The sequence below is a fragment of the Falco cherrug genome, chromosome 11 (genome assembly GCF_023634085.1).
Source record: "Falco cherrug isolate bFalChe1 chromosome 11, bFalChe1.pri, whole genome shotgun sequence".
Taxonomy (NCBI): Eukaryota; Metazoa; Chordata; class Aves; order Falconiformes; family Falconidae; genus Falco; species Falco cherrug.
The window spans coordinates 4,663,848-4,676,303 of record NC_073707.1 but is presented as its reverse complement, the minus strand read 5'-3'; the positions used below and the strand labels follow the sequence as shown (position 1 = coordinate 4,676,303).

The 12,456-nt window shown below is 59.9% G+C and overlaps 1 protein-coding gene across 1 annotated transcript; it reads left to right on the top strand.

Moving 5' to 3' along the window:
* The first annotated feature begins 7,472 nt into the window (after window positions 1-7,472).
* On the top strand, window positions 7,473-12,406 carry MAB21L4 (mab-21 like 4). The gene is made up of 5 exons (XM_005436232.3): window positions 7,473-8,195; window positions 9,295-9,517; window positions 10,342-10,495; window positions 11,711-12,067; window positions 12,301-12,406. Exons 1-5 carry the CDS (start codon window positions 7,661-7,663, stop codon window positions 12,391-12,393), a joined length of 1,362 nt encoding a protein of 453 aa, XP_005436289.3. The 5' UTR covers window positions 7,473-7,660; the 3' UTR covers window positions 12,394-12,406.
* The last annotated feature ends 50 nt before the right edge of the window (window positions 12,407-12,456 follow it).

Genomic DNA, 12,456 nt, shown 5'->3' with positions numbered 1-12,456 from the left:
TTTATGAGTTTGATATGAATTACCCTCCCCAGCCATTTACAGCTGATCTTCTGGAAGGTATTAGGCTGCTCGCCCCTTCCCCGGCCCAAGGGATGCCGGGGCAGGGGGATACAGCGGGGGCACTGCCACCCCTCCATGCAGCCCATTCACAGCTTAGGGGTGTCAGCTGAGACCCCTCTCTTCTGGGGAGCAATGTTGGGTGTGGGGGTCCTCTGGGCTGTTGCAGTCCACCACCTTGCACCCAGGAGGCTGAGCCCTGCACTCCTGTGGTGGGGGTTGCACCCACCTTGTGCCACACACTCCCAAAAGCTCTGTGTCCTGGCGCTGCCATGCCATGCTATGCCATGCCATGCCATGCCACGCCATGCCACGCCAGGCCCCGCTGCCAGCACAGCTCCCAAGAGACATGGGGACATCTGGCACCCACCTGGCCCCCCACTGCCAGCATCCCCCACAGGGGCTATCCTGGGTTTCTGCCAGCGGGTTTTTCCTCCAGAGCCAGGCAGGGCAGGCAGCAGTGAGCAGCCCTGCCAGCAGCCATCCCAGGCGTGAGGGAAGGATTTTCTTCCAGGCAGGCTTCGCACGGGAAAGCACTGCAATGCTCCCCCTGCATTGTCCCAGTCCAGCTCACTGGGACGTTAAATTGAAAGCAGCAAATGGAGCAGGGAAAACAGCTGTGGGCCCCAGCCAGCAGCCATTTCCTCTGGGCCAGGAGCTGAAGCCGTTGCGAAGCCGGGCTCTGTGCTGGGAAGGCTGGGAGGAGCGCGGAGGGAAGCAGTCCTTTTCCATCCCCGCACCATTTGGCCAAGCTCTGGCCGCCACCGCCCACTTCCTCTCCAGAAGCAAATGCCCCTTTCCTCCACCTGTAGCTGTGTTTAGGGTGTCCAACTTCTTGGTGGCCTCTGAAATGAGGCTGGGACCCCCCATGCCCACCCTGGGTGATGGGTTTGGTGGGCTGTCACTGGGGTGAGGACCAAGCAGATCCTGGGGGCACCCCAGGTGCTCATCCCAGTCTTCCCCTGCCCTTCCTGGCACCCGCTCCCAGTGATGCTCCTCAGCAAAACACCTCGGCATGGGTGCCAGCAGTGTTCGGACAGGGTGCTTCCCCCTGGGCTCTGCAGGCACCCAGTGAGCAGGTTACGGAGGCCAGCAGGCATCAGGCACACTGTGGCACAGGCTCGCCTACTGCAAAGCTGCACTGGTGGAAGAGGTGGATCTCACCTCCAGGAGCAAAGGATGGAGGTGGAGATCCTTTGGCCGACCCCAAGCCTCTCTCTCCCTGGTATCACAGCACTGGGGTTACCCCAAATCTACAGGCAGTGGCCTGCCCACAGTTCCTCCTGGCTCACAGCCCCAGGGTCACCTGCTGCCTCCCACAAAAGGCAGCCATGGAAAATGGTTGGGAAAGAGCACAAAGCCCTTTCCATGCTCCCCCACCCCACCCCCACCCCATTCAAGGCTCCATGCGTTTCAGAGGGGACGTGTGGAAAGGACCCAGGGAGCTGTTAATGATCCAGAGAGCATTCAGCATGGATGCTTTCGGGTGGGGGGGCCTGCAGGTCAGCACATGGTTTGGATTTTGCTCTCCCCCACCCTTACAGCTAATTAGGCTGAGCGCAGGGAGCGTTCCCTGCGGATGCGGAACATGTGCACAGCACAAGCATCACCTCCCGCAGGGGGGAGCCGGCCCCAGGAGCCCCCTCCCTGGGGTGGGTGAGGCAGCCAGGTAGCCCAGGGAGGTGCACAGGCATCTGGGGGGGAGCGGAGGTTTTAATGAAGGGGTTTGAACTCGTTATCTGGCCTGGGTTCAAAAAATGCAAGAACACAAATCACATGCATAAATGCGGGTGGTGGGAAGGGGCTGGAGGGCAGCCAGGAGGACTGAGGTTACTGCAACACATGGCTCCCACTCTGCCCGCGCTGCCCAAGCATGCAGTAGTGCTTGCCTCTGCCCTCTGGCTCTACGGGGCTATGGGAACATGGGGGACCCCTTCCCCTCTCCCACCCTCTCATCTCCCCCTGCCCCCCTGGGACATCCCCAAAGCGTGTGGCCAAGGCATTTAGTGGCTGTGGGTTGGCTGAGCTATGGCAGCGGGGTCATCACTAGGTGGCAATTGTGTCCCCAGCCTTGCCCCAGCCAGGGGAAACTGAAGCAAGCAGAAGGAGATGGGGCTGGGAGATCTCAAGGCGCTGCCTGTTCCTCCACCTCCCTGCACACCAGCAGCTCAGGGCTTCTCAGTGGTGCTGGTGGGGGGGATGTGGTGCCACCAGGACAAAGTGTCACTGGGACACAGGAGGTCAGCTGTGGCTGTGCTGACAATTGGTAACACCAGTGCAAATGGGGATGTGGGACCATTCAGATGGACACAAATCTCATTCCCTGGGGGAAGCCCTAGCACAAGGCTCTCACCTCAGCACTGCAAAGCTGAGCTTTTGAAATGCTGAGGGTGCTGCCAGTCCTAAAAAGGCCCGGCTGCCACTCTATCACTCCCTGTGCCAGTTCCCAGCCCCACCATGCAGCTCAGGGGAGGACAGGGGTGCAGCACTTCACCCAAGGGCGGCTCCAGCTCCTGGTGCCATCCCAGTGCAGGGGCAGTGCTGAAACCAGTATGTGAGGCTGAAAACAGTGCATGGCAAAGTCCCATCCTCGGCTGGGGCTCCTGGCAGCAGGCAGCTCGAGTTGATGCAAGAGAAAGACACCCATTGCCGTGGGGTTCCCAAACCACATTAATGGAAGACCTCAAACCTGCTGTGAACCCGCACCAGCAAGTTCGGCAGCACTTGAGGCTGAGACTGGCCATGGGCACCTCCAGCATCGCAGCATGGTGTTGGAAAGCAATACCGGATTTCCCAATCCAGCTGAAAGCTCCTCAGATGCTCTGTTGCTTTGATTATGACAGACCATGTTTTTTAAATCATTCTTGTATAAATATTTACACGTTTTTACAAGAACCATGCTTTGAGCAACAGGCCATGGCAGAAGAAGGGCCAGAAGGGAGGGAGCTGGATGCTAGATTGCTCCATCCCTGCTTCAGCAGGTCAGCTGGGGGTTGAGCATGACTGGCGGGGGACGCTGGGCTGCACCCATGCCCGGGACCCCAGGGCAATACATGCTATGTGCTGACAGCACCCTCACAACGGAAGGTGGCTGTTTGGTCTTATCCTGCCCCTTCCTCTCGCTCCCCTGGCTTTCCCCTCCTCAGGGAGCAGAGCCCAGCCAAGCACCAGAGCCGGTGGGGGCCAAACCGCCTGCTGCAGGTTACATTGCTGCCTGCTGCTGGGAGCCTCATGCAGCCCTACATGTGTTCTCAGCCTCGTCCCTGGCCTCATGCCCAGCCAGGTCTGCAAACTACCATGTGCAGCCCCCACAAGCTGAGAAAGCCCCTTTGCCACCCACCACCAGGCAACAAGGGATGACATGGTTGCAGGTGGGATGGAGACCATCCTCTGCCCCCACTTCCACCCTGGGCACAGTTCCTCTGTCCCTTACTCCCACCCCAGCACTGCACCCCGGCCCAGCCCTTGAGCCTTGGGCCAGGTCAGGGAGAAGGCAGTGGGTGCCAGAAACCCCTGTGGGTCTCCTGGAGAGAGGAAGGGATGGGGCAGGGGTGTCCAGGGGTCACTGCATCCCCCATATCTACTCCCAAAGCCCCAGAGCTGGAGCTGCAGGGACAGTGGCTGCAAAAAAGCCTCCCAGTGTCATGGGGACACTCCCCCACCAGCCTCATCGTGCTCCCCAGAACTGTTGCTGTGTTTTTTGGGAATGATGAGGGTAAACTCCCCTCCTCCCCTCCCCCACCCACAGATGGGATCCACAACCCAGCCTGGCTTTTTCCGCCAAGCTCAGCAGAAATTCACCCAGAAGGTCAGTGACCAGAGAAAGGGACGATCCATCATTAAATAAATTGTTTTCATTTCCCAGGATAAAGGGGAAGAAAAGGGGGGTGGGGGTGGTGGTGGGGTGTTGGACCAGGACTGAAAAAAAAAGAACACAAGGCAGGAAAACCACCCGCCACGCTCCATGCCATTTGCAGCCTCGGCTCCTTCCCTGCAATCTCGCAGGGCTTTTACAGCCAAAGCTCTTAATATGATTATAATAATAATTTCTTCCCTAGCGATTTTTTTTTTTTTTAATAAACAGTCTCTTTTGAAATGTCACTGGGGAAGCCAAGAATCCAGCTGAGCCCTGGCTCAGAGGAAGGAGCAGGGGCTGGGGGAGTGTGCGAACGTGCACGGGTGCGTGCAGGCAAGCACGTGCGTGCGGGAGCGCGCAGGCCCCCATGGGGGCACCCTGGAGGGGGGGACTCCACCGGAGCATGAGAGCATACCCAGGACAGTGAAAACCCAGCAGTTCCCTGGGGACAAGCAAGCAGGGGGTTCCTCTCCACCTCTCAGTCTGGGTGTCTCATTGAACCCCCGCCTCACACCCCTGCTCTCCCACTCCTCTGTGTGGTCCCCCCCCAGCTTCAGGGCTGGGCTTTGAAATCTGTTGAAAAGAGAGCCTTTTTGCCAAAATAAACAGCCTGTCATGTTAAATTACTCTCCCTTCCTCTCTGCCTCCCCTGCCTGTGTCCCCCCGCCCCATCCTGGCCTTTTTACCGGGGTCCACACCACTCCAGGCGAACTCGTGACTCCAGGGGGAGGCTCGTGGGATGCAGGAGTGCCAGCACTGGGGCTGGCGCAGTCGGGGTGCTGGGGCAGAGCTTCACCTACCGCCTGCATCCCAGTCTCCCTGCCCCTTGCCAGCTCCTCAACCCCCTGAAGTCTTTCTGCTGGGTGGTGGTGACAGCATCTTGCAGGGTCCTGGGCTCAGCAGTGATGCTGCACATGGCATCCTACAGAGGGGCAAGTTGGGTGAGGGATGCCGGGGAATTGCTGCAGCCCCTTGCCCATCCCTGCTATGTTGAGTGATCTCATTGCCCCAGGATTTTTTCCTCTCTCTTGCTTGCCCTTGCTCTTGTTTTTGGGTTGTGTTCTCTCTCCTGTTTCTAACAGAGCAAAAATTCATAGAACCATAAAACGCTGAGATGGAAAACGAGCGATTAGCTCATTCAGCCCAGCCCCTCTGCCAATGCCAGGCCGCTCCCCGCCAGCCTCCCAGTGACTCGTCCAGACCTAGCACTGCGCACTCCAGCCATGTCTTCCATGGCCAAACTGACCTTCTCGCTAGGAAACTTTTCCTGGTGCCTCACCTCCCATGGAGATGTGCGATGTTTGGGCCCATTGCTGGGTTACCTGTCCTGGTGCTTCCCTGAGTGCCCAGCCCTGCACTGGACCTTGTGAGCAGCTTGCCCCCCACCACTGCTTGGCCTTGGCCAGGGCTCAGCCCCCCAGTTTTGTTGTTTCGTCTGTACAAGATGGAGCTTCTGCTGCCTCCCCACCACACCGACCTGTGCCATGCCCTCCCCACGCCACTTCTCTCCCTGCTGCTGGGTTGGTCTCCCGCGGTGCTCGGCTCAGATGGGGAGGGATGCATGCAGTGGCCTTTTGGCTTCATGGCCCCTGTGCACAGAACAGCGCCGGACACGCTCCCTGGCAGGCAAAGTGCAGGCAGGGGCCAGACCATGCTCCCCTCCGTGGCTCATACTACAGGCACATGAATAGGCTCTGTGAGTTGAAGCTCTGGCCCTGCTCCCTCTTGGAAGGCAGGGAAGGCAGCCAGGACTCCCTGGAGCTCTGCGGGCGGAAGGACAGACAGTCGTGAGGGACAGCACCCTACCTGGAGGGTGTCTCTCCAGCCACGTGGGAGAGACAACTGGAAACAACCCTGGGGAGATCCAGAAGCCTTGTCTGGGCTATATAAAAGGGCCATAAAGAGCCTGAGTCACAGGAGGTGGGAGGACCAGCTGTGAGCCCCATGTCTCTCTCTCCCCTCCCCAGAAGAGGTCCCATGGCTCCACACTTGGCTGTGACCCCCTTCCCACATGGGTTCCTACTGCCACAGAGCCCCCCTTACTCCCTTCCCTGGTCTGACCAAGGGCAGGAATGGTTTGCAGGGAAGCCTGGGATTACTGAACCATGCTGTCCTGCTGGGACACCCCTGCCTTCCATTCACAGGCTGTAATTATTAAGAACTCTCACTCAGGGGCCATGAAGCTGGAGAACCTGCCTGGGGAAGGGCATGGTGTGCACCCCCCACTCCAGGATTTGTGGGAGATGCTGGGGAACTGAGGGCAGGTACAGCCAGAAAGGCTGTGTGGAAACAACATGCTGTGGCTGGAGCTGCCGTGACTCCAGGTGCGTTGCGGGCTAAGCCTGTCCCAGGCAGCTCTCAGGAGGCAGGCAGTGACTGAGACCCTGCTGAGATGTGAGCGTGGCCCGAAGTGCTGCCAGCAGCGCGGCCCTTGCTTCTGCAGCCGCTGCTCCTCCTGGCGGCGGCCAGGCTGGGGAACGCCACCCCAGGCGCCGCGGCCCGCGCCCATCCCGCTGCCTGGCGGTTCTGGGGCCGAAGGCGCCAGTTTGTGTGGCCTCCCGTGGGATGCTCCCCGCGGGACAGCGCTGTCGCCAGCCGACCGCGCCGCCGGGCCCCGCCGTCGCCATGACGACCGCAGCAGCCGCGCTTCGTGCGGTGCGGGGCCGTGCTGCTGGGGCTGGGCGGGGCCGTACTGCTGGGGCGGGGCCGGGGGGCGGGGCCGTGTTGCTGGGGCTGGGCGGGGCTGTGCTGCTGGGGCGGGGCCGGGGGGCGGGACCGTGCTGCTGGGGCGGGGCCGGGGGGGCGGGCCTGTGCTGCTGGGGCGGGGCGGGGCGGGCCCAAGCAGGCAGGCAGGACGAGCCCGAGGCTCCTGTCCGGCCCAGGGGCGCCGGGAGCTACCGGCTGTGGGCGTGGGCCGGGGCCTGGGTCTCATCCTGATCCTGATCCTGATCCTGGGCCTAGGTCTGTGCCTGATCCTGATCCTGGAACTGGACCTGATCCTGATCCTTGGCCTGGGCTCGATCCTGATCCTGATTCTGGGCCTGGGCCTGGACCTCGGCTTGATCCTGATCCTGCGACTGGGATTTGGCCTTAACCTGGGCCTGAGCAAGCTGTGGGCTGGTTGCACAGCTGGACGCAGGGGCCTCTGCACCGCCGAGGGGCACCAGGGGCTGCCCACATCTTGCAGGCTTGAGCCTGAGCCTGATGGAGCCAGGGGCTGGGCACAGGGCTGGGCCTGCAGGGGTGTGCTGGGCACCTGCATGGTGGGCACAGGGTCCCTTGTCCCTCCCAGAGCCACTACAGCATGCCACGGCTCCTGCACGAGCCTGCTCCCAGCTCCTGTGGGCATAACACAACTTGGGAGCAGACCTGCCCTGGCAGCCCCAGGCAGCTGGTCCTGCCGAGCTGAGCTGGGCCAGGGCGGGAGGGCAGTGGGTCACCTCTGTTCAGCACTGGCTTTGAGGGGATGCTGCTGGCACGCAGCCCCAGTGCCAGGAGAGGCATGGGAGACCTCGGTGTCATCCTGGCATGACCCATCAGCTGAGCATCCCTTCTTATCCTGTTGGACTGAAGTGGCGGGGGTGGGGCACAGTGTTAATTGGTCCCCCTGCCCTGGGTCTGCTCTGGGGGACACGGTGCTCCCAGCAGCTCTCTCTGGCACTTGCCCAGCAGTGGTGCTTGTCAACGCCTGACTGGTGCTTCCCTCCACCCACACCACACCGACTCCCAGCCCTGCCCTTCCTACCCATGTATTTTTACTCCTGTTCAGAGCAGGCTCAGGACAGCAGCAGAGCTGCCATGGCAGCCAGCACTTCCCACTGGCACAGCTACCTAGGGGTGATTGTGTCCCGTGAAAGGCAGCGGCTAGAGCATTTCCAGCAGGCCGAGAACATCCTGCTGACTCTACTGGAGGTTGTCCATGCCAGGGAGCCCCGCTTCCTTGTGGATTATGCCAGGAACCTGGAAGCCTTCGAGTTTGCTCTCTGTGCCTCCGAGGATGCTGTCACTGTGGAGGTCCCTCTGCGGATTGATGGCGATGCCCTGAGGGTGCTGGCCTGCCAACCTGGGGACACCTCAGTTGGGCACCTCCCGGGGCCGGGCACCTGCTATCTACAAGTGTCCCCTTCAAGGACTGACTTGGAGGACTGGACCAGCGCCATGGGCGTGATGGAGCATGGAGGTGGTGCAGGGTGCTTGGTTCCGGGCAAAGTCCTCCAGCACCTGAAAGAGCTCCTTGTTTCAGCCATCGTGCACTGCCAGCGCTGCTTCCTGCTTCAGCCAGGTGCGTACAAGGTGGGGCGCTTCCCTGGCCAGGAGCTGCCTCCAGCACAGCTGGGGAGCCCAGCATGGTGGTGGTCCCTGCGCAGATGGGCTGGGATGCAAGTCCCTGGGCACGAGGCCCAAAGCGTGCAGGAGTGAGCACCCTGCTGTATGCTGGGACAGGCTTTGCCCTCAGCTAAGGGTGGGGAGATGCAAACTAGTCCCTGCCATCCCATGGCAGCAGAGTCATCCTCAGGCACCTTCACCCTGGGCTGCTGGCACCCTCCTTTGCAGGTGGCAGCTGAACGCCAGGGTTCACCCACCCTTGCCATCAGTCCCCAGGGAGGGTTTGCTCAGGGACTTGGCATGCTTGGCTCACCCTAACCACATTCCTCCTGGCTCTTCTGGCCTTTGAGTGCCCTCTGTTCCCTGGAGGAGGCTGTTTGGAGGGTGAGATGGAAAAGTGTCAGGGTTGGACTGGGACCTTGGGGCATGAGTCTAATCCTGTGTGCACACAGGCTCCAGCTGAGAGCAGTGTCCCTAGGGAGGACACGGTGGGGAAGGTACCCTAGGAATGGCCATAGAAGTCCCATCAGGCTCTTCATGCATTTCTGTCTCCAAAGGTGGTTCTTGAAGTAAATCTCAGTGTTGATGGAAAGATGATGTGAGAGGACCAGCAGGTCTGAAAACCTCTTAACCCAGCCCCAGCGAGCCCACCGTTCCCTCCTTCCTCCACGGCCAAGCCAGAGTCCTTCATCTTCCTCTACCCCCACAACCTGAGACCTTTCCTGGTCCATATTTCTTGGATCACCTTGTTTTTCTTGGCACTGTTCAGCCACCCAGCAGCATGGCCCCATTTGGCTGCTTGGGGGGCTTCCTGCTGTGCCCACACCCACTCGTCTGGCCCTGAGCCCTGCTGGAGCGATGCTCCTTCCCCAGAATCACCCCAGAGGGAGTTGGACAATGGTTTTTGCTGGGGAGCCACAGCCAAACCACAGCATTGGAACGGGATGAGTTGGGCAGGACGGGACGTGCCCGTGGGTGTTGCAGCACACACCCGGTTCAGCCTGTGGGACCAGCTGTGGTAATCTCCCAACTGCAGCCAAACGCTCCATGTCTAGGTGACCTCAGTGCCGAACATCTGCAGGAAGATGCCATGGAGCTCTCCCTGCTGATCCGTAGCAGCTGGAAGACCATCCGCTTTGACATCATCCCCGTGGTGAGGAGGCAGCAGGAGCCACTCCAGCTCAAGGGGCGGCAGAGTGACAGGGGCTTCCCTGAAGGCAGCCTCAGGAAGGCCACGGAAGAGGCCCACTTCGTCCCTGCCTCTCCCCATTGCTGGAGGTGAGCAGCTCAGCTGTGTGCATTGTGGGGTGATGCTGCCCTGAGGATCCCCCCCCGGGCGGCAGCACTGCCGGGTGTAGGGAAAAAGGAGATGGGAAAGTGGAGGGACATGTCAACAGGGGGGTGAATTCACCCCCTCATGATGCCCAAACCTGCTGTCCTGTTTTGGGGAAAAAACCTCAGCCAAATTTCAGGCAGCTCAAGGAAAGAGGGAGGGGATGCAACTGAAGGTAACCCCCCAAATGTGTTTGCAGGAGCTGAACCCTGGCTGTGCGGAGCCCTGCTCAGGCTTCGGGAGCAAGCCTGAGCATCTGGCAGCAGCAGGGTAATAAGGTGCCTCCCAGGGCGAGCTGCAGGACTGAGCAGGGCTGGGGTGACACATCTGCCTGCCAGCACAGCTACCCAGCCCCCAGGAAGGGCTGAGCATCTGGCTGGACCAGCCCAGGCCTATTTTGGGCACCGTGTGGTCTAGCTTGATGGTCAGCCCTTTCTTGGGGCCCAATCCAGCCCCCCCTCCGGGGCAGTCTGCAGCCCTCCCTGCTGCACTTAGGGGAGCACAACCCTGCTTTGTCTCCTCTCTTGTCCCTCCTGGGAAGGCAGGAGCTGCTCAGCAGCATTTCCATCATGCTGCAAATCTTTTTTTTCCTTTTTGTTAGAAGTGGGTGCAGGAGATGGATCCAGGATACTGCATGTCTGAGGCCATGTGGGTGGCTGGGGGTGTGTGTCTCCTCACACATGCCAGGTCACTGCAGGTATCCTCTCCCCAGCTGGGAGGGTGCAGGTCTCCTTCCTCCCTCTCATCTGACCCCATTTTCTCTTGCCAGATCCTCTACTCACGTCCCCATCCTGAAGCTGCTCCAGGCGGTGGACACACTGAAGGGACCCCGTCTGGACAGCCTTCGCCTGCTCAACCAGCTGCACAGCCAGGACTGGGGAGAGGAGGGTGGGAAAGGTGGTCTCACCTTCAACCACCTGAAGGTAGGTAGGTTCTGCTAGTGGGACCACGGCTCTCTGGGCAGGCAGAGCCAAGACTGCTTCTCTGCACCCTGCTGCAGCTTAGTCACTGCTGGAAGAAGACCCCAAACAACAAGCCTGAGTTCCTGCAGTGCTTTGGGATGTACCAGCCTATGGCTGCATCTAGAATGGATGCACGCCACTGGCCATGGTCAGAGGGGTTTGATACTTCTTCCTTGCAAGTAGCAGATGCTTCCAGGATCGAGCCAGCAACTTCCAGCCTGAAATGCCCTGAGCATTAAGAGTTGGGGCTCTGTGCTGATATGCCAGGCATCCCCTGGCACAGGCTGCCTGTGTCTGCAGGGGCCATGCTGGGGATTGCATTGCTGTGCCTGCCATGCCGCAGGCCACCTTGTGCCCTGGTGTGCTGGGGGGTGCTCATACAGGGCTGAGGGTGGCGTTTCTTCTGACAAAGCCCTCCTCTCCCCATCCAACCTGTTTTTGGCACTCTGGACCCATGCCAGCTGGTGACGCTGGTCAGGAAAGGGGCCGTGCTGGGGATAGCACCTGGTGACACAATCCAGGTGTGCCTTGCCTTGTGGTGACTCTCTGGGTCAGGGGTGGAGAAGGTGGCAAAGTTGTCTTCTGCCAAGAGAACAACTCTAGCTCCAAGTAACCCAGATCTTGTGGGTTTTGCTTTATGTTGCATTCTTCAATGTTTGGGGTATTTTTTTTAAAAAAAAGGCACAGTATGCATCTGCCCTTCAAAAAAGCATCTTCTGCTCCAGCCCACTGTATGCATTGCCCATAACACTATGTCTCCAAAAAGCACCTGTGCCAAGCCATTTGCCAGCACAACACCAAAGAATCTGGCATAGCAGCTGCAGGGGGTTCACCTGCTTTGCCAGCAGCTGACAGAAATCACAAGCAGGGCTTTTTACTATTGCTTAGTGCTTGTGGAAAGCTTGGGTGTGTTGTTTGAGAGCTGCTTTGGAGCTGAGACAGGGACTCTTCAGGGAGTGAAGCAAAGGTTCAAAAGTAAGGAGCAGTGGGGCATCAGCTGTGCCTGCAGCAGCCAAAGCAGAGTTTCAAGAGCCTGCACAGCCCTAGGCTGCAGAGGGTGTGATGTCTGTGTTAAAAGCTCAGGCCCATGGGTGGTTGTGTGGTGACCTGCAGGGTCTGAAGGCACGGCCTTTGTGGCGAGTGCCTGATCCTGCACCCTTCTCTCCCTCCTCACAGATGGTGCTGCTGTGGAGCACAGAGTTCTTCCCCTCCCCAGAGGACTGGCAGGACCTGGAGGGCTCTGTCTACAGGCTCTTGGTGATTCTCCTCCGCTGTCTGGCCACCCGGCACCTGCCCCACTTTCTGCACCCAGAGGAGAACCTCTTTCAAGGAGAGGCCCTGGACTTTGCTTCCATCTACTGTAAGGTGGACAGCTTTGCCCGGGAGCCCCAGCGCTTCCTCCGCTTCCATTTTGGCCTCCCTGAACGCACTGTGAGCTGGCAGGCAGACCCCAGCACACAAGCCCTCCTGCAGCTCCCCACTGAGAACAGGTCCTACTGGGACACAGCCTACTTTGACATCTTGCTCAGCCAGGTAATGCCAGACCCTCGGCTGGTCTTGCGAGGCAGCGTGCAACAGCACCAGAAACCACCTGGGCCGGGCAGCATAGGATGTGCTGGAATTTTCCCCCTGGAGCCCTCCAGCCGCTGGCAGCTGGCTGGCACACGCTGCCTAACCCTGCTGCGGAGGCTGCAGGAGGCTGGCAATGCTGGGCTCAAGCAGAGCAGGGCGTCCTCTCCCCTCACTCCCCACCTGCCTCTGCTTAGTTCCAGGTGTACCAGATCCAGGACGGCATGCGCCACTCAGCAATGTCCCAGCTCCTCTCCAAGATCCAGGAAGAAATCCCCCAGCAGAGCTGAATGGGACCCCACTGCCACCCCATCTGGGGGTCTTGAAACTCAGGGGGATGCAAGGCAAGCTAT

Excerpts from the sequence above, each read along its gene's own strand:
- MAB21L4 (XM_005436232.3), top strand. The coding sequence starts at position 7,661 with ATGTATTTTTACTCCTGTTCAGAGCAGGCTCAGGACAGCAGCAGAGCT. Across the intron at positions 10,496-11,710 it reads TCACCTTCAACCACCTGAAG|ATGGTGCTGCTGTGGAGCAC; the intron begins GTAGGTAGGTTC and ends CCCTCCTCACAG. Across the intron at positions 12,068-12,300 it reads TTGACATCTTGCTCAGCCAG|TTCCAGGTGTACCAGATCCA; the intron begins GTAATGCCAGAC and ends GCCTCTGCTTAG.